This window comes from Heterodontus francisci, chromosome 11 (assembly GCF_036365525.1).
Source record: "Heterodontus francisci isolate sHetFra1 chromosome 11, sHetFra1.hap1, whole genome shotgun sequence".
NCBI lineage: Eukaryota > Metazoa > Chordata > Chondrichthyes > Heterodontiformes > Heterodontidae > Heterodontus > Heterodontus francisci.
This window is the reverse complement of record NC_090381.1, coordinates 11,194,245-11,215,652: the sequence shown is the minus strand read 5'-3', so window position 1 is coordinate 11,215,652 and position 21,408 is coordinate 11,194,245. Positions and strand designations below refer to the sequence as shown.

The 21,408-nt window shown below is 43.8% G+C and overlaps 1 protein-coding gene across 1 annotated transcript in view; it reads right to left on the bottom strand.

Moving 5' to 3' along the window:
- The window catches only part of ryk (receptor like tyrosine kinase), a 429,626-nt gene that overhangs the window by 47,778 nt on the left and 360,440 nt on the right, over positions 1–21,408 (bottom strand). The window contains exon 13 of the mRNA XM_068042876.1: positions 1,953–2,062. Within this exon, the coding sequence (XP_067898977.1) occupies positions 1,953–2,062 (110 nt within the window). The remainder of the gene's footprint in view (positions 1–1,952; positions 2,063–21,408) is intronic.

The following is a 21,408-nucleotide window of genomic DNA, read 5'->3' as shown; positions in this document are numbered from 1 at the left end:
AAGTTGCCACCCAGGTTAATAGAGCTTTTAAGAAGGCATATGGTGTGTTAGCTTTTATTAGTAGGGGGATCGCGTTTAGGAGCCACGCGGTCATGCTGCAGCTGTACAGAACTCTGGTGCGGCCGCACCTGGAGTATTGCTTGCAGTTCTGGTCACCGCATTATAGGAAGGATGTGGAAGCTTTGGAAAAGGTGCAGAGGAGATTTACTAGGATGTTGCCTGGTATGGAGGGAAGGTCTTACGAGGAAAGGCTGAGGGACTTGAGGTTGTTTTCGTTAAAGAGAAGGAGGAGAAGAGGTGACTTAATAGAGACATATAAGATAATCAGAGGGCTGGACAGGGTGGATAGTGAGAGCCTTTTTCCTCGGATGGTGATGGCAAACACGAGGGGACATAGCTTTAAGTTGAGGAGTGATAGATATAGGACAGATGTCAGAGGTAGTTTCTTTACTCAGAGAGTAGTAGGGGCGTGGAACGCCCTGCCTGCAACAGTAGTAGACTCGCCAACTTTAAGGGCATTTAAGTGGTCATTGGATAGACATATGGATGAAAATGGAATAGTGTAGGTCAGATGGTTTCACAGGTCGGCGCAACATCGAGGGCCGAAGGGCCTGTACTGCGCTGTAATGTTCTAACGAAAATACATACAGAACCAGTCAGTTTTTGGTTATATTAGGTAAGTAGTCAGGGTATTACTAAATTTTTAAAAAATTCTAAAGTTTCTAAAATATTCTTTATAGTGTTCTTGCACCCAAAAGTCCCAGCTTAATTTTTGGGGCCTCCTCAAAGGCCTGCAAACGAGCACAATTGGTGGAAACTCCCAATAATGTTTAATTCACCCTGGGAGTGTGACCAGTTTTATGGGTGGGGCCAGCTTTTAGCTCGTGGTTTTTAAACTAGTACAAAAAATTGCAGAAATTGAAGTGTGCTGAATGTAATTTGTGCTTAAAATTACACTATCTTAAGCAATGTTTACACTGATTTCAGCAGAAGCATGCTAAAAGAAACCAGCGCAATCGAGCAGAAACTCTCGGCCAAAATGTAAACTTTAAAAAAAAAACTCAATTGAATTGTGCTTCAAATCTCTTGTCGAATTAGTGGGTCTCAAACAAATGTAGTTAATTTGTAGTTGCAATTCGTTAATACACGAGCTTTGGACTAAATGTTTTTAGCAGAATGGATAATTAAGAAAATGCTAATTACAAAAACATTTTAATTTTATTGCAACTGTTCTCCAAATCACGTTGCTAGGAGAATAACTTTTAGCTTTACCAGGTCCTCCATGAAGTTAGAGCATTTTCTCTGTTTCATCAGCACTGAGGAATAAAGTCCACAACAACATTCATAGAGTCATAGAGAGATACAGCACTGAAAAAGGCCCTTCGGCCCACCGAGTCTGTGCCGACCAACAACCACCCATTTATACTATTCCTACATTAATCCCATATTCCCTAACATTCTCCTACCACCTACCTACACTAGGGGCAATTTACAATGGACAATTTACCTATGAACCTGCAAGTCTTTGGCTGTGGGAGGAAACCGGAGCACCTGGCGGAAACCCATACGGTCACAGGGAGAACTTGCAAACTCCACACAGGCAGTACCCAGAACTGAACCCCGGTCGCTGGAGCTGTGAGGCTGCGGTGCTAACCACTGCGCCACCCATACTGATACTTTGCAATTCTAGGAGTTAAATAAATATACTAAAGCAGTGAACCCAGTGGTTACAATGGGCAAGGATTTGCTGTATTCAAATCCTTTGCACTCATTTCCATTGATGAGAATTCTCCATAACTTGTTGCTGCTTTCTAGACATTCTCATTAAAAAGCTCTAATTTTGGCAGGCTTTGCCATGCCAAATACTGTCCTATTCACAAGTGAACAAGATTCCTGAATACACACTGAGTTATTTGTGCAGCAAATTTTAGGCAGGTATCTCTTGTACTTACACACAATTTCTTGTAGCCAGGTCTTTATGAATAACTTCTCTCCTGGCCAGGTAACTCATCCCACAGGCAATCTGAATGGCCATATGTACAAGGTCCTGCTGGGATATTGCCTGTGAAAAATGCATGATAATCATTATTATGAACTTCACTGTTTTCAATGAACTCAGTTAGTGCAAATTGAAACAGAATTACTTCGTTGGATCCAGATTTCAGGTATAAGACAATGTGCTTGTGCAATACTGACCATAATACTTCCCTTGAATACTTTTCCAGTTCCTGAAATTTCCGTTCTAAGCAATCATGTGGAACACAGTCTCCTCACCAAAACCTCAGCCTCAATCCACAACCATCCTTCAAAGACACCCAAGAAAAAAAAGCTCAGCCAAGGTCCATTGTATAATGATACTCAAATGTTGATAAACTGGAACCCTTGTAGATTCCATTCACAGCACACCCGACTATCATTAAGTGGCAAGACTATTCTGACTTTCGAACAGGAAGTGAAAAGCCCCTAATAAAACTATTGGTCCCATTAATTAAGTTATATTCATTTATGAAGGTGTTAGGCAAGTGGAAGCAGTGGTGACCAGTGGTGTACCACAGGGATCATAGAAACATAGAAAATAGTAGTCCATTCGGCACTTCGAGCCTGCTCCATCATTCATTATGATCATGGCTGATCATCCAACTCAGTAACCGGTTCCTGCTTTTCCTACTTTCTCCCCATATCCTTTGATCCCTTTCGCCCCTAGAGCTATATCTAACTCCTTCTTAAAAACATGCAACGTTTTGACCTCAACTGCTTTCTGTAGTAGCGCATTCCACAGGTTCACCACTCTCTGGGTGAAGAAATTTCTCTGCATCTCAGTCCTGAAAGGTTTACCCCGTATCCTTAAGACTTTCGACCTCTGGTTCTGGACTCCCCCACCATCGGGAACATCCTTCCTGCATCTACCCTGTCAAGTCCTGTTAAAATTTTATAGGTTTCAGAGATTCCCCCCCTCACTCTTCTGAACTTCAGCGAATATAATCCTAACCGACTCAATCTCTCCTCATAGATCAGTCCAGCCATCCCAGGAATCAGTCTGGTAAACCTTCGCTGCACTCCCTCTATAGCAAGAACATCCTTCCTCAGATAAGGAGACCATCGGTGCTGCGACCTTTGCTGTTTGTAGTGTACATTAATGATTTAGACGTGAATATAGGAGGCATGATCAGCAAGTTTGTAGATGACACAAAAATTGGGGTTGTAAATAGTGAGGAGGAAAGCCTTAGATTACAGGACGATATAGATGGGCTGGTAAAATGGGCGGAGCAGTGGCAAATGGAATTTAATCCTGACATGTGTGAGGTGATGCATTTTGGGAGGACTAACAAGGCAAGGGAATATACAATGGATGGTAGGACCCTAGGAAGTACGGAGGGACCTTGGTGTACTTGTCCACAGCTCACTGAAGGCAGCAGCACAGCTGGATAAGGAGTTAAGAAGGCAAACGGGATACTTGCCTTTATTAGCCGAGGCACAGAATATAAGAGCAGGGAGGTTATGATGGAGCTGTATAAAACACTAGTTAGGCCACAGCTGGAGTACCGTGTACAGTTCTGGGCACCACACTATAGGAATTGCACTGGAGAGGGTGCAGAGGAGATTCACCAGGATGTTGCCTGGGCTGGAGCATTTCAGCTATGAACAGAGGCTGGATAGGTTAAGGTTGTTTTCCTTAGAGCAGAGAAGGCTGAGGGGAGATATGATTGAGGTATACAAAATTGAGGGGCATTGATAGGATAGATAGGAAGAAACTTTTCCCCTTAGTGGAGTGGTCAGTAACCAGGGGGCATAGATTTAAGCTAAGGGGCAGGAGGTTTAGCGGGGCTTTGAGGAAAACTTTTTTCACCCAGAGGATGGTTGGAATCTGGAATGCACTGCCTGAAGAGGTGGTACAGGCAGGAACCCTCACAACATTTAAGAAGTATTTAGATGAGCACTTGAAACGCCAGAGCATACAAGGCTACGGGCCAAGTGCTGGAAAATAGGATTAGAATAGATAGGTGCTTGATGGCTGGCACAGACATGATGGACCAAAGGATAAAAGCAAAATACTGCGAATGCTGGAAATCTGAAATAAAGACAAGAAATGCTGGAAACACTCAGCAGGTCTGGCAGCATCTGTGGAAAGAGAAGCAGAGTTAACGTTTCGGGTCAGTGACCCTTCTTCGGAACTGACAAATATTAGAAATGTCAAAGGTTATAAGCAAGTGAGGCAGGGGTGGGGCAAGAGATAACAAAGGAGAAGGTGTAGATTGGACAAGGCCACATAGCTGACCAAAAGGTCATGGGGCAAAGGCAAACAATATGTTAATGGTGTGTTGAAAGACAAAGCATTAGTACAGATAGGGTGTTAACGGACTGAAGATTGAACAGCAGCAAGTACAAACATGAAAAAAAAACAGTGGGTAAGCAAACTGAACAAACTATGAAATGAAATAAATATACAAAAAAAAATTGTAAAAAATGTAAAAAAAGAAAAAATGATGGACCAAAGGCCCTGTTTCTGTGCTGTATGACTCTGACTCCACTTGACCCAGAATGACATTACTGAAATGAAGAGCACACAGTGACCTACACCTCCCTAAAAACACAATGGGTTCAAAATTCGTTAAGGACTGAAAAGGATCATTGCAAACTTCGTGCTGTCTGCTCATTTAAATGATTGCAGCTTGAGCTGAGGGTGCTACTGAGGAGCTGCATGCTGAAAAGGGGGCACAAAATCATGAGAGGCTAGACAAGTTCAAGCTAGTCTGTGCTTCTTAATGCCAGCCTGCACCATTTAAAGGGGAGTGCATTTTTGCTGGAGCTGGTGCTGGAAGTCATTCTAACCTGAGAAGGAAACAGGCTTGGCAGAATATGGCAAAGAGTGGGGGCCAAGGTCTCTGACACAGCACTGGAGACATCAGTACAGGTGGTGGACGGGAAGGGGGAGGACCCCATTAATGCCAACAGTGTAGTCCCGAGGACCTGGATGCAGTGCTCAAGTTTAATGACCTCACATGAGTCGTCAAGGTCTGTGTATTCATCCTCAAATGGTACAACTCACCAATTGCCCATTAGCCTCAAACACTGCTCCATTCACCACACCCCCTTCACTCTCTTACCAACAATCTCTATCAGTCACAACTCACACCTCACATTCATAGCTTCACATTACCCTCACACACAGCACTGTCACAAGCCTCGCACCCTCAGCTAACAGCTTATACACACTGCCAGCTATTCAACCATAACTGGCACATCACCCAAACACACTGCACCACACTCGCTCTCACAGGACAAGATGCTGCATGACCAGAGATAACACCTAACTAGCTGGGAATAAGCACACTGCACATCTGTACCCCAATGGAAGAGACGGTGGAGCAGCCATGTCTGAGGCCATGGCCAGCAGTGGGACTGAAACCATTGAAGATGATGATACACTTACACCTAATCCTCCTTCTCACATTCTACTTCCCCTCAGTCCACTATCTCTTCTGAACTGCAAGTTGCAGATGGTTGAAAAAAATGCACCTCTTGCTTTCCCCCACAGCAACCCTGCCCTTGTGCCTTTCTCTTTTCAGATGCCCAAGAACTAGAACCTGGCCGGGCAGTGGCGCAGGAGCAAGATGTGGTAGAGGAAGAACACACTGAAACACCACCACCTGCTCTGACACTCGCAGCCACCAGCTAGGATACTGACACTGTGTATTCTTTAGAAATTAGGTTGGAGGCCAGATCTGCACATGGTGAGACTGGACATGAGTGGTCTGCAACCAGGGCCGAAGGAAAGGGTAGCACAAGTGCCAGCTCCTCAGAGGGCAAAGGCACACAGAATTTCTGCTGCAGAGGACCCAGATGAAGACTTCAATGGGCAGAGTACAGAAAAAAGGCTGATGGGCATGCAATTAGAAATGTTTGGTGCAACGGCAGGCCTGTCAGAAAGCCTACAGTCACTGCCAGGAAGCATGGAGGAGTCCAGCACCAACCTTCCACAGGACTTTGCACAGAGCTCAGAGCCCATTCTTCCAAGTATGGAAGTGATGGCCAATTCCATAAGAACAACTGCAGATCCAACAACGATGCAGTACCTGACGGCCGATGTCTCAGTTTCAACTGCAATACAAGCAGAGGCTATGCAACATTCAAGTGCTACAGTAGAAGCTCAGAATGAAGTCATACAACCTCAGCTTGGTGCCAAGCATGCTCAGACTGCTGCCATTACAGCTGCAAATATCAGTGCTCAACGGGCCTTGCAGGGCCTCAAAGATCCAGCAATCTGTGCTCCAGCAGATTTTCATGGGATGTGGGCTTCGCTGGCAAGGCCAACATTTGTTGCCCATCCCTAATTACCCTTGAGAAGGTGGCGGTGAGCCACCGTCTTGAACAGCTGCAGTCCAGCTGGTACAAGTACACGCACAGTGCTGTTGGTGAGGGAATTCCAGGATTTTGACCCAGTGTCAGTGAATGTACATTGATATAGTTCTAAGTCAGGATGGTGTCGGGCTTGGCAGGGAACTTGTATCTGCTGCCCTTCTCTTTCTAGGTGGAAGAGGTGGTGGGTTTGGAAAGTGCTGTATCGAGGTAGTTTGGGTGGTTAGATTTAGCTTCACTATATTTTTAATCTGATGTTAATGCATTGGTTATAAAAGTTAGTTTTATTTTATATCACTATATTAAGAAATCAATCTGTTACAATTAATCCTAGAACCCTGATTGAGTTATGCAATCAATGACTAATCAGCTAATGTACGAGTTTAAACATTGTCTTTTGCAAGCTTCTGTGGTCAGAAGAGCTTGCCATCTGTATTAAGCGAGGCATTATGAACTCCAAGTAATCCTTTGTTCATTCAAGGTTGAGAAGCCTTCACAGGCAACATTAATCAGATTGTATTTCTGAGAATGAATGACATTCTGTGCAGCATAAACAGTATTTCAGTCCAAGTATTTGGGACCTCAGACAGCATGAGTACTCCTTTGTTCATGTTGCCCAGGTATCATCTCAATTCAAAGTCTCAATTAAAAGTCAATCTAATTAGACGAGTAACAGCTTGCCTCTGCCTGTTAAGGGGTGTGATGATCAGAAAGGGGTTAAAAACAGGGGTCTCTTAAGGTATCGGTGCACAGAAACAATAGAAGATTTCAGAGGCAGAACCACTAACCGTAAGACAATCTTCTCCACGTGGTGAGGAATCAAGACCAGAAAGGGAGAGAGGACCTTTGTATCAATCTGCAACCAAAACTCGACTAGGAAGCACACCTGTGAGAGCGGTGAAGTTATTTTTTTAAGTTTGTTGAGTATAATTTTACTTCTAATAAACTTTCTGGACTTACCATGAGTATCTTGTTGCCTTAATTGGTTAAATCTTGTCCGGACAAGAGTTAAGGGTGTTCGCACCTACATGTCGAAAGAGGCGTTGAGTTGCTGCAGTGCATTTTGTAGATGGTACACACTGCTGCCACTGTGCGTCGGTGGTGGAGGGATGAATGTTGAAGCTGGTGGATGGGGTGCCAATCAAGTGGGCTTATTTGCCTTGGATGGTGTTGAGCTTCCTGAGTGTTAGATTAGATTATGATTAGATTAGATTAGAGATACAGCACTGAAACAGGCCCTTCGGCCCACCGAGTCTGTGCCGAACATCACAGACGACTGTTGTTGGAACTGCACCCATCCAGGCAATGGACAGTATTCCATCACGCTCCTGACTTTTGCCTTGTGGCTGGTGCACAGACTTTGGGAAAGTCAGGAGATGAGTTACTCACTGCAGAATTCCCAGCCTCTGACCTGCTCTCATAGCCACTGTATTTAGATTGCTGGTTCAGTTCAGTTTCTAGTGAACGGTAACCCCCAGGATGTTGATAGTGGGGCATTCAGCGATGATAATGCCGTTGAATGCCAAGGGGAGATGGTTAGATTCTTTCATTGCCACTTGCCCAAGCCTGAATGTTGCCCAGGTCTTGCTTCATATGGACAGGGACTAGGAACATAGGAGCAGAAGTAGGCCATTTAGCCCAGCGAGCCTGCCCCACCATTCAATATGATCATGGCTGATCATTCACTTCAATGCCTTTTTCCCACATTATCCTCATATCCTGACTGCTTCAGTATTAGGATTGCTTGAGGCACTGCTCTGGGAAAGTGGCAGTAGCTCTGTGCAGCACAGACTTGCTGTCTTCTCTCAGGAGGACAGCATTTGTTCCTCCTTCCCCCACCACTCTGCTATTGCCCTTGCTGTTCAAACCAGCCAGCCAGCCAGGCCAGACATGCTCATGCCAAGATGCTGCAGTCCAAAACCGGGCCTTCAAGGGTCAGAACTGTGAAAGGTTGCACTGTAAGGCCATCTACAGTCTCCCCCACTGAAAGTCAACAGCCTTCCACCAGCCATGCTGCAGCCACTGGGGTAGCACTGAGACAGGCAAAGGGACGCAGAAGACTGGTATGAAGGGACTGCACAAGGGTGAACAGTTGATTTGGATGGAATATTGGATGATTTGTTTGCTTTGTGGTGATTTGTATTTCAGCATCGTGGCCAGGAGGCCACGGCGATGGTCAGTATCAGTGCGATGACGAGGTCTGTTTGTTGAACAGTGTTCACTGGTACAGCAGTCAGTTTCATAAGAGATTAGCAATGAAGAAGAGCAAGGAAAAATCTGAAGTAGAACTCCTTAATTGGAAAAGGGTTAACTTCAATGGGATGAGAGTGGATCTATCCAGGGAAAAATGGAACCAAAGTTTGACAGTAAAACTGTAGCAAAGAAATGGGTGATCTTCAAGGAAGAGATGTCTCAGGTACAGGCTGGGTACATTCCAACAAGGGTGAAAGGTAAGGGACCCAAAGCCAGGGATCCTTGGATGATGAGGGAATAGAGATTATGAACAAAAAAACTAGGTGTATGATGCAGGTCAGATGGATTCTTCAAGTGAGGCCAAATACAATAAGTTGAAAGGGGAAGTGAAGAGGAAAATAAGACTGGCAAAGAGAGAATATGGGATAGAATGGCAGTTAACATGAAAGGAACCCAAAAATCTTCTACCGGCATGTAAATAATAAAAGGTGGGGTGGGGCCCATTAGCGACAAAGAGGGTGCTATATGTTTAGTGGCGCAGGCAAGCAATGAATACTTAATCAGTACTTTGTATTAGTGTTTACTAAAGGAAAAGGATGCTGACAAAATATCAGAAGTGGAGATGGCAGAGGTAATGAACGAGATGAAAATTGATCAGGATGTACTGGAAAGGCTGGCGATGCTGAGAGTGAATAAGTCGTCTGGTGTGGATAGTTTGCATCCCAGTTTGCGAAAGGTGGGGGGGGGGGGGGGGGGGCAGCGGGCAGGAAAGATAGCGGAAGGGTTTCCGATAATCTTCCAATCTTTCCTAGACATGGGGGAGGTGCTGGAGGTTTGGAGAATGACAAATATGACACCCTTATTCAAAGGGTGTAAGCACAATCCTAGCAACTACACAACATCAGTTTATGTGGGTCCATTATAGGCAGAGACAGGAGAATTTATAGTGGAGAATACGGAAATGGCAGAGAAGTAAATAATTACTTGCGTCTGTCTTCACGGAGGAAGATACAGAAAATCTCCCAGAAATATTAGGAACCAAGGAACTTGAGAAAATGAGTAACTGAAAGAAATTAATGTTAATAAAGAGGTAGTACTGGAAAAATTAACTGTATTGAAGATTGGTTGAATTTATCAACTACCTGTTTTCCTGTGACATCACACTTGGATTTTTTTTCTCTCAGAATGCAGTCGGTCTGCTCTGGTGGCCGGGACTGGCTACATCTTTTAATCTGTTCGCTGGTACTGCACTCTCTCTCTCTCAGCCGCTGCTCTTTTAAACTGTTCGCCGGTCCTGGTCTCTCCCTCTACTAGAGTATTATGTCCATTTCTGGTCACCACACTTTAGGAAGGATGCGAAGGTCCTTGAGAGGGTACAGAGGGTATTTACCAAAATGGTTCCAAGGATGAGGGATTTTTGGCTACAACGTTACGTTGGCGAAGCTGCAGTTTTCCTTGGAACAAAGGCGATTGAAGGGAGGTTTAATACAAGATTCTGACAGGTTTGGATAGGGTAGACAAAGAAAGGCTGTTCCCATTAGCTGATGAACTAGGGGACACAGATTTAAGGCTTTGGGCAAGGGATGCAGGGGGAATGTGAGGAAAAAAATGTTCATGCAGTGAGTGGTAAAGACCTGGAAGTCGCTGCCTGCAAGGGTGATGGAAGCAGAGACAATGGATAATTTCAAGCAGAAATTGAATGGGCATTTAAGGGAAAATAAACTTACAGGACTACGGCGATAGAGCCGGAGAACAGGACTGATGGGATTGCATTATGGCTGTGCTAGGAATTGCCTCCTACAGAGTATGAGGTTGGTCTATATTTGCTCCAAGCAAATTAAAAACAGCTATTATACTTGTTGCTAAGCCAGCGATGTCAATTTGATTTTATTTATTCGCATTTTATTTTATGAAAGAATGCAACATTGTCAGCTGGGGAAAAATGAAATAGCATTGAGCCCTTGGACTCAATAAGACCTGGAACTGGGAGAAAATGGCACCATATATATAAACCATTTCCTATATGTTTTAGCTGAAACTAACCCAGCCAAGATTTACACCGAGTGTACAGATGATGTTTAAATGTGCAAGGAAAGCTAATCTTGCACTTGTATAGTGCTTTACATAGCTTTGAAACATCTCAAAGTGCTTAATGAATCAGAGGTAATCTAAACAGGCATGAATTGGTGGCATGTCTGCACCGAGTGTTCAGTCTCGGTGCCAGAAGGCACAAACATCAGTTTGGGCCTCAATTCATTGTCATTGGTATACTGTGGGTGATAAATGGGTGTGGGAAGATAGTAAATTAGCTGGCTCCCATGCAGGGCCAGCTGACAGGTTGGATCTGGGAGGGAAGAAGCTATCCTTACTCCTCCTGGCCCTATTAAAAAAGCATTTAAAATCTCCGGAAGCATCCCACTTATGCCACTCAGTGCTTAGTGCAACTAGGTGGAGGGTACATGGTGCACACTCTGCCCACTGTCGGCGAAAATTGCAATCCGGGTCCTACAACCTACAAGTATTTACATCTTTAATCAGTGCCTGTCTGTTTCAGGCTGATCACCATTTATAGAATTGTCTGCGAATTGCATCAGGCAGGCTTTAGGCATTAATAGGGTGGCTGAGGTAACCCCCACACCCAGCTTTTTCCAATTGCCAGTCTCCTGTTTTCAGGTGAGCAGCCAGCAGCTGAAAACTGCCCCAAGATCTCATCCGAAAGACGACATCTCCAACAGTGCAGCACTCCCTCAGTCTTGATCATGTGCTCCAGTGTCTGAAATGGGCCTTGATACCACAACCTTCTGATTCAGATGCAAGAGTGCTGCCAACTGAGTTAAACTGACATTGAATTTACATTTCCAATGATAAATAATTGCAATTTGTACTTATAACAGATATGATTTAATTAAAGGCTTTTCTTGCTGAAAAGTACAACAGAAATTAAAGGGCTTAGGAGTTATGATTGTACTTATGTGTTTGATGTCAGATATGTTGATACTTTTTTGTGGCTAGCCCCCATCTGTTATATACTGTTGCGTTATACAATATAAAAATGTGCATTTCTTCTACAGAGAAAATTTGTTCCCATTGCTAAGAGTTTTAGGATTTTTCAAATTGAGCTGTATGGATAGTGCTGATATGTTCTCAAAATCAAGTTTTTCAACATGAACGACTGTCTCTCTTTTAATAAGATCAAGAATGGCATGCAATCAACTGTACTTTCTTGTTAAGTTAAGCAGGGTTTATTTCCCTATATCAGCGAGCTGGTGCTAACCGCCTTTATGAATTTAGCAGGTCTGTTAATTCAGCCCCAATCCAGATACTGTTTTGGTCTTAGTTGCCATTTTAAAATCAGCATATTTACCAATGATACACAAATCTACCGCTGGATCAGAATCCTGGACTTCCCTTCCTAACAGCTCTGTGGGTATACCTGCACCGATGGACTACAGTGGTTCAAGAAGGCAGCTCACCACAACTTTCTCAAGGGCAATTAGGGATGGGCAACAAATGGCAAAAATATTTGATAGCATAGATAATGGAGGAACTATTTGCTCTGGTGGAGAAGTCCTGAACAAATCACTACGGCATAGAAGGAGGCCATTCGACCCCTCGAGCCAGGCCGACTTTCTGTGGAGCAATCCAGTTAGTCCCATTCCCCTGCTCTATGCCCTTAGCCCACAAATTTATTTCCCTCAAGTGCCCATCAAATTTCCTTTTGAAATCACTGATCATCTCCACTTCCACCACCCTTGCAGCAAGTTCCAGGTCATTACCCCACACAGTGCAAGTCCATAAATCTGTGTCCCCGAGTCCTTGTACTATCAACTAATGGGAACAACTTTTCTTTGCCTACCTTATCTAAACCTGTCATAATCTTTTACACCTCTATCAAATCTCCCCTCAATCTGCAAGGGACATCATCTTAAAACTAGAACAGGGCCATTTACAGGTTAAATCAGGCAGCATTTTTTCCACACAAAGGATAGTAAAAATATGGAATTATACCCCGCAAAGACTGTGGATGCTGAGGGTCAATTAGAGCTTTCAAGACTGGGATTGACAGATTTTTGTTCGCTACGGATTTCAAGGGTTATGGATTAAAAGCAAATAAATGGAGTTGAGTTCGATCAGCTATGATCTAATTGAGATGCTGAATGGCTGGTGAGCAGCAGCATTGGCTTAGATTTCTTTAGCTACTGGTGTCCTGAGGTATCAGCTGGCCTGTACTGACCTTCCCCATATCAGAAATAAGTCGCAACAACAACTTTTTAAGGAATATACAATCATAATCCTTGCTACCAGTTTTGCCTTGCAATATAAGTGGACTGGATTCCACAACACTGGCATTGCCACTGAAGTGCAAATTGCTGCAAACAGAAATGGGATTGAAGTATTAAGGATTACTTGAATTAAAATAAACATCCTGCCATTTTATCTATGGGCCCTAATCCAAAGCTTTTGATTGTCTTGTACATAAAAATTATCAAGACTTCAAGTTCACTTTCACATTGATTTAGTCCAGACAGCCTGAAACAATATAACATTAACAAACTGTATTCAAATAATCATTTTGATTGAGTAATGAGGAACTTATTTAGATCGTACGGCAACACAATTATGACAGCCTTTCACAGACTGCACTCATTTAATTAAGTAACTTCGTGCTACGATCTTTATGCTGATCTTCAAATTTTCTCAGTGCTGCAAGCAAAAGTTCAGCATCATCAGCCATTATAGTGCATACTCACAGGGCAAGTCCCAGCACTACTAGGTTTCATGATTCACCAACTAGAATTGAAGGACATGTTAAGTGCTTCTTCCATACACACACTGCACTTACACTCTTTCTTGCCAATTTCTCTCCATCTGCTTATCTAAAGATTGAGAGAGAAATTTGTTCCCCCTGATTTTTGAGAACAGGGGCCACAATCGCAATGTGCCTGTGCCTGTTCAGCTTGAGGCAGACAAATGCAAAATTCATGTACCCTCTTCTGAATGATTGTGCCACTAGTTGGTGTGATCCCAGTGCTGCTCTCTGCTCTATAATGCTGCCAGCGAGCTCTGCACACAGCAGGAAGCCCTGACAGCGTTGTTTGCCAATCACCTGGTACCAGTAGCCTGCTTTTCTTAGACAGATTGTTGTTTAAAGGGAAACTGCAAAAAAAAATTTGCTGTAATGGTATTTCAATTGGCTTTCAGACACCCAAGATTGCCAGCTGTCCAGCCACAGGAGCCTGAGGAGGAGGAAAGAGAACAGCAACAGGCCCCATCACTTGATCTGACACTCGCAACTACCAGTTCAGACACTGGTACTCTGCTTAACTTGCAGGCTTACTTTAGAGTTGGGATTGGTGAGTCACCAAGCACTGCAACCAGTCCAGGGGTAACGGATGGTTTGCTTGCCAGCTCACCAGAGAGCGAGGTGGCAGACAAGCACTGTTGCAGAGGACTCAGATGAAGACCTTGATGGGGCGGCATATAGGATAAGGCTGATGGGCATGCATACTGAGATATTGGGTGCATTGGCTGGTCTGCCAGGCAGCCTACTGTCACTGCCAATCAGTGAGCATGGCACGGAGCTTGCCCTCTCCTCAACCTCTGCACTATCTCCCTGTTGTGCTGTAGACCCAGAGGCACTGCCACTGCTGTCCCCAAAACTGCAAGTCTTGCTTCCTCATTGACTGAGGAATTTGAATATATTCAGGTAGTACAGTAGAACAATCCCCTACTCCAGACTCCACTGCTTAAGGTATTTCAAATAGTTTAAAAATAGCCTTCACCTTCAATATAACCTACATGTTCATTCTTTTCAATTAGAGTCATAGAGAGCTACAGCACCGAAACAGGCCCTTCGGCCCACCAAGTCCACGCCGACCATCAACCACCCATTTATACTAATCCTACATTAATCCCATTTTCCTTCTCACATCCCCACCTTCCCTCAATTCTCCTACCACCTACCTACACGAGGGGCAATTTTTACAATGGCCAATTTACCTATCAATCCGCAAGTCTTTGGCTGTGGGTGGAAACCAGAGCACCCGGAGGAAACCCATGCAGTCACAGGGACAACTTGCAAACTCTGCACAGGCAGTACCCAGAACCGAATCCGACCAGAATATCTCCTTAAATTGTTAAAAAACTTTAACATGTTGATTATTTTCACAGAAAAATACACTTTCTGACTTTTACTGAACAAGTTTTTTTTATACAGTAGGAAACATAGAAACATAGAAAATAGGAGGAGTAGGCCATTCAGCCCTTCGAGCCTGCTCCGCCAATCATTATGATCATGGCTGATTATCCAACTCAGTAACCTGTACCTGCTTTCCCCCCATATCCTTTGATCTCTTTAAACTCAAGAGCTATATCTAACTCCTTCTTGAAAACATAAAATGTTTTGGCCTCAACTGCTTTCTGTGGTAGCGAATTCCACAGGCTCACCACTCTCTGGGTGAAGAAATTTCTCCTCATCTCAGTCCTGTAAGGTTTACCCCCGATCCTTAGACTATGACCCCTGGTTCTGGACTCGCCCATCATCGGGAACATCCTTCCTTCATCTACCCTGTCAAGTCCTGTTAGAATTTTACAGGTTTCTATGAGATCCCCCATCACTCTTCTGAACTCCACCGAATATAATCCTAAGCGACTCAATCTCTCCTCATACGTCAGTCCCGCCATCTCAGGAACAGTCTGGTAAACCTTCGCTGCACACACTCTATAGCAAGTGCATCCTTCCTCAGATAAGGAGACCAAAGCTGCACACTATATTCCAGGTGTGGCCTCACCAAGGCCCTGTATAACTGCAGCAAGACATCCCTGCTCCTGTACTTGAATCCTCTCACTATGAAGACCAACCTACCATTTACCTTTTTTACTGCCTGTTGCACCTGCATGCTTACCTTCAGCGACTGGTGTACGAGAACACCCAGGTCTTGTCGCATAGTCCCCCCTCTCAGTTTATCGCCATTCAGATAATAATCTGCCTTCCTGTTTTTGCTACCAAAGTTATTTTCACATTTATCCACATTATACTGTATCTGCCATGTTTTTGCCCACTCACTCAACTTGTCCAAATCACCCTGAAGCCTCTCTGCATCCTCCTCACAACTCACCCTTCCACCCAGTTTTGTGTCATCTGCAAATTTGGAGATATTACATTTAGTTCCCTCATCTAAATCATTAATATATATTGTGACTAGCTGGGGTCCTAGCACCGATCCCTGCAGTACCCCACTAGTCACTGCCTGCCATTCGGAAAAAGAACCGTTTATTCCTACTCTTTGTTTCCTGTCTGCCAACCAATTTTCTATCCATCGCAATACACTTGCAGGTTGATAGGTTAATTGGCCATTATAAATTGCCCCTAGTATAGGTAGGTGGTAGGGAAATATATAGGGACAGGTGGGGATGTGATAGGAATATGGGATTAGTGTAGGATTAGTATAAATGGGTGGTTGATGGTCGGCACAGACTCGGTGGGCCGAAGGGCCTGTTTCAGTGCTGTATCTCTAAACTAAACTACTCCCAATCCCACGGGCTTTAATTTTACACGCTAACCTCTTATGTGGGACTTTGTCGAAAGCCTTCTGAAAGTTCAAATAAACCACATCCACTGGCTCCCCTTCATCAACTCTACTAGTTACATCCTCGAAGAATTCTAGTAGATTTGTCAAGCAGGATTTCCCTTTCGTAAATCCATGCTGACTGTTCGATTCTACCACTGTTCTCCAAGTAGTCTGCTATAAACTCACCACCACCTTCTCAAGGGCAATTAGGGATGGGCAATAAATGCTGGCATAGCCAGTGATGCCCACATCCCATGAATGAATAAAAAAAACACTTTGATAATGGACTCTAGAATTTTCCCCACTACTGATGTCAGGCTGACTGGTCTATAATTCCCTGTTTTCTCTCTACCTCCCTTTTTAAATAGTGGGGTTACATTAGCTACCCTCCAATCTGTAGGAACTGTTCCAGAGTCTATAGAATCTTGACAGATGACCACCAATGCATCCATTATTTCTAGGGCCACTTCCTTAAGTACTCTGGGATGTAGATTATCAGGCCCTAGGGATTTATCGGCCTTCAATCCCATCAATTTCCCCAACACCATTTCTCTACTAATACTGATTTTCTTCAGTTCCTCCTTCTCACTAAACCCTGTGTTCCCCAATATTTCTGGTATGTTATTTGTGTCCTCCTTTGTGAAGACAGAACCAAAGTATGCATTTAAACAGGACAAATTATTTTGCCTCGTCAAATAGTACACTCTGCCAGTGGTTCCAAGACTGTGCCAATAAACTCCTCATGCACCAATGCTCAAAAGTATTGTGCAAATAGAGGGCATTTATTTATTTCAGTTTATGTTGCTTGTTGTCATGCAATCTCAATGCCTGTTACAACTGAGATATGGATTATCTGAGGTGTTTACTTCCATGTATTTGAGCCATAAAGGCGGGGCTAAAGTGTGGCGAGTCGAAGAGACTTAGCAGTTGGCAGGAAAATAGACAGAAGCGCAAGGGGAGAGCCAACTGTGTAACAGCCCCGACAACCAGTTTTATCTGCAGCACCTGTGGAAGAGTCTGTCACTCTAGTATTGGCCTTTATAGCCACTCCAGGCGCTGCTTCACAAACCACTGACCACCTCCAGGCGCTTACCCATTGTATCACGAGACAAGGAGGCCAAAGAGAGGATATTGCTTATTGTCTTGCAATCTCAATGCCTGTTACAACTGAGATATGGATTATCTGAAGTGTTCACTTCCATGTATTTGAGCTTTATATATACGTTGGTTTTATTCATTAATTTCATTATTAATTTCAGAGGAATTCCAAGTCTTGCTTCATCCTCCAATTTACTAAACAAGGTGAATATATTCAGCTAGCATGGGATCTGTGTCTGTAGTTTCAGAGCAATAAATTGCTAAATTAAGCGTTATTGCTATACTTCTACAGAAAGGAGGACTCAGCACAGAATCCAGCTGCTTTTTAAATCCTTGGCATAGCTCACCTGAATGTCAAGTGCCAAATCATTGTCAGCAACCCTCAATGTGCATGACACAATAGATATGACTACCTTTAATACACAGATGATGTTGCATCTATTGTAATGGTATCTGCAGTCACTGACCAAAAAATTACCTGAATCAATCTAGTAGGAATAAGACTATATCAACTCAAAGAGGAGATTCCAATAAACAACAGAAGCTGCACTGGTTGACAGGTCTCCTGACTGCACTGTCATGTTGACTGAACCAGTTTGCTTTGTGCTATTCCCCAGATAAGAACAGATGTACAGAGTTTCCAGGAAAGCTGTAACTGTAAGTTCTTGGTAAACAGTTTGGTGCCAACATTAGGACAAATGCCAGTATTCTGTATGTATAGCATACACCGTTAGCAATGATCCTCCTGAGGCCTTTTTACCTCACATACAAGGGTTTAAAGTGTCTGATTCATTTACACAAATAGTAGATCAGTACTTTGACTAAATTTGAGCTAAAAAAACTGGTTGTTCCATTGGGAATATTAGAATACTGAGAATTAATTTTAGGGTTGGACTTTACATCTTCGGCAATAATCATTACGAAGGTTCTTTTTGAAGCTTCCACCAGGTTGCACCTTTTTTTTCAGCGCATTTCACCCAAAGTCAGCCAAACCAGTACAAACGATCGCGGAATTTCAAGAGCATATTACTTAAGGCGCATATCAAATTTCCAAGATCTTTTGTGCTATTTTTTAAAAACAGTGTGATAACAGCTGGCCCGCCCATAAAACTGGCCACACCTCTGGATCGAAGTCACCATCGTGGTGAGTTTCTGCAAATTGTTCCTGTTTGTGGGCCTTCAAGGAGGTTCTTCAAATTAAGTGTTTTAAAAAAAACAAGCAAGGAACTAACAGGCCCTTTTTAGATGCTCTTGAATATAATTTTTCTTTTTAATTGAAGAGGAAACTGACTCCTGTACAACAATATAAAATAGAACTAGCAAAGGTTGGTTTTTTTTTTAAAGTCAATTTCAGTTGCTTAAAATGCTTACATTTTGTGATACTCATTTTCAGCCATATTAATAAAACTGCACTGTTACTACTCTTAAAGCTATCAAGGAATATTTTTAAAAACTTCAAATAATTACATTGTAAAATGTTGCCCGATTACGTTGGTTCATGGCAGACATTTAGACAATATACAAAGACATCTGAGGGAGGAAAAAAAACTTCTCAATACCAGTGCAATTTTGGGCGCAATGTGCATCCAACTGCAACCAAAGCAGAAACTTCAGGTCTCAATATTCTCTTTAGGTTGTGTTTACTGACAACACAACCAGTAGGTGGCGCAGTACTGGCACAGGCACAAATGCAGCCTCATCCACTGAAATATCACTGTCTGTGACGTCCCAGGCAGCTGCCAGTAATCTAGATGGCGCTGCTCAATTTGTCACAAAATCTGAACTGAACCCAAATCCCCTCAATGACTGCAATCGCAGCCTCCACTCCACCCCACCCCCTCCCTCCTGCCATTGCACTTCTCTTCACTGCTCCCTCCTGCGCCTGTCTGCTCAATGCTCGATCCTCACCTCACTGCTGCCTCCCCTCAGCCACTCGCTCCCCACTTCCCCACCCACCCCTCCCAACCCTGGCTGCTCGCTCCTAGCGTCACCGCTTCCCCACTCTTGGTTGCTCGTTCCCCATTGTGCCCCGTCACCTCTTGGCCGCATGCAGTGCGGTGGGAGACAGCGGCCGGTGGGGGGAGGGGGAGCAAGCAATTCTTCACATTTTTTTCTTGGACTGTTTGCTTTACTTAAACTTCTGTTCTTCTTTGTGCCATTTTCAGCTGATTCTCTATAGTCTTAATCCCTTTCCATTCTTATTTCATTAAAATTCATTTCAATTTTCACCTCTATATTAACAACTTGCCCCAATTCTGTCCAGGTGGGATACTGCCCAACTCTCATATAAAGAATCAGCCTGGTTCATGCCAAGAACTACACCTCAGGGAAGGATGCATTCTGAGGTTCATTGCACTAAACATTCTAGAGCTAGAAGAGCCTTCTCTTAGAAACTTTTCAAAATAATGTCCAATTATGTCATTAAAGAGCGCCTTTTCCATTAAAATTAATTGCATCAGCCTTCCCTTTAGGTCTGGTGGAAACAACAGCAAGAAACATTTGTGAAGCACTATGTCCCAGCCTGCCAACCTGACCACAAAATCAAGTACACACATGGCTGATTGCAGCTCGTTCAATATAATCTACACTGGCTTCATGAAGTCAGTGACATTTAGTAACTGAGGGAAACATTATTTTTAGCCAGCCAGTTATTAAGTATGCGCTGAATCTCAACCAGCTACGGAATCTCCAATCAAAGTCAGAGAGTCATACAGCATAGAAACAGGCCCTTCGGCCCACCGTGACTATAATGCCTATCTATACTAATCCCACCTGCCTGCATTAATTCCATATCCCTCTATGCCTTGCTCATTCAAGTACCTGTCCAGATGCCTCTTAAATGTCGCTATTGTTCCTGCCTCCACCACCTCCTCAGGCAACTCATTCCAGATACCCGCTATTCTTTGTGTGAAAAATGTACCCCTTTGATCCCCTTTAAACCTCCTCCCTCTCACATTAAATCTATTCTCTCTAGTTTTATGCACCCCTATCATGGGAAACAGACTCTGGCTATCTACCCTATCTATGCCTCTCATAATTTTATTTCCCTCTATCATGTTCCCTCTCAGCCACCTTCGTTCCAGGGAAAACAGACCCAGCCGATCCAATCTCTCTTTATAACTCAAGCCCTCCAAACCAGGCAACATCCTTGTGAATCTTTTCTGCACCCTCTCTAGCTTAATCACATCTTTTCTGTCGTGTGGCGACCAGAACTGCACACAGTACTCCAAGTGCAGCCTAACCAACATTATGTACAACTGTAACATGACGTCCCAACTCTTGTACTCAATGCCTCGGCCGATGAAGGCAAGCATGCCATAGGCCTTCTTCACCACCCTGTCTACCTGTGTTGCCACTTTCAAGGAACTATGTACTTGCGCCTCAAGGTCTCTCTGTTCAACAACACTCCCCAGGGCCCTGCCATTCACTGTATATGTCCTGCCCTGGTTTAACTTCCCAAAATGCATCACTTTGCACTTGTCTGTGTTAAATTCCATTTGCCAATCCCTTGCCCACTTTCCCAGTTGATCTGTATCCTGTTGTAACCTTAGACAACCTTCTTCACTGTCCACTATACCACCAATTTTGGTGTCATCTGCAAACTTATTAATCATGCCCCTTACATTCACATCCAAGTCATTAAAATATATGACAAACAACAGAGGGCCGAACACCGATCCCTGCGGCACACCACTGGTCACTGGCCTCCAATCTGAAAAACAACCCTCCACTACCACCCTCTGCCTCCTATCACCAAGCCAATTTTGTATCCAAATGGCTAACTCACCCTGGATCCCATGTGTTCGAACCTTCTGGACCAGCCTACCATGCGGGACCTTGTCAAAGGCTTTGCTAAAGTCCATGTAGACAATGTCCATTGCCCTGCCCGCGTCAATCCTCTTGGTCACTTACTCAAAAAACTCAATCAAATTCGTGAGACATGATTTCCCATGCACAAAGCTATGCTGACTATCCCTAATCAGACCTTGCCTTTCCAAATGCATATAAATCTCCCTTCCAATAACTTTCCCACCACTGATGTCAGGCTCACCGGCCTGTAGTTCCCTGGCTTATCCCTGCTCCCCTTCTTAAATAAAGGCACAACATTAGCTATCCTCCAGTCTTCTGGTAACTCACCCGTGGCTAATGATGATACATAAATCTCTGTCAGGGCCCCAGCAATCTCCTC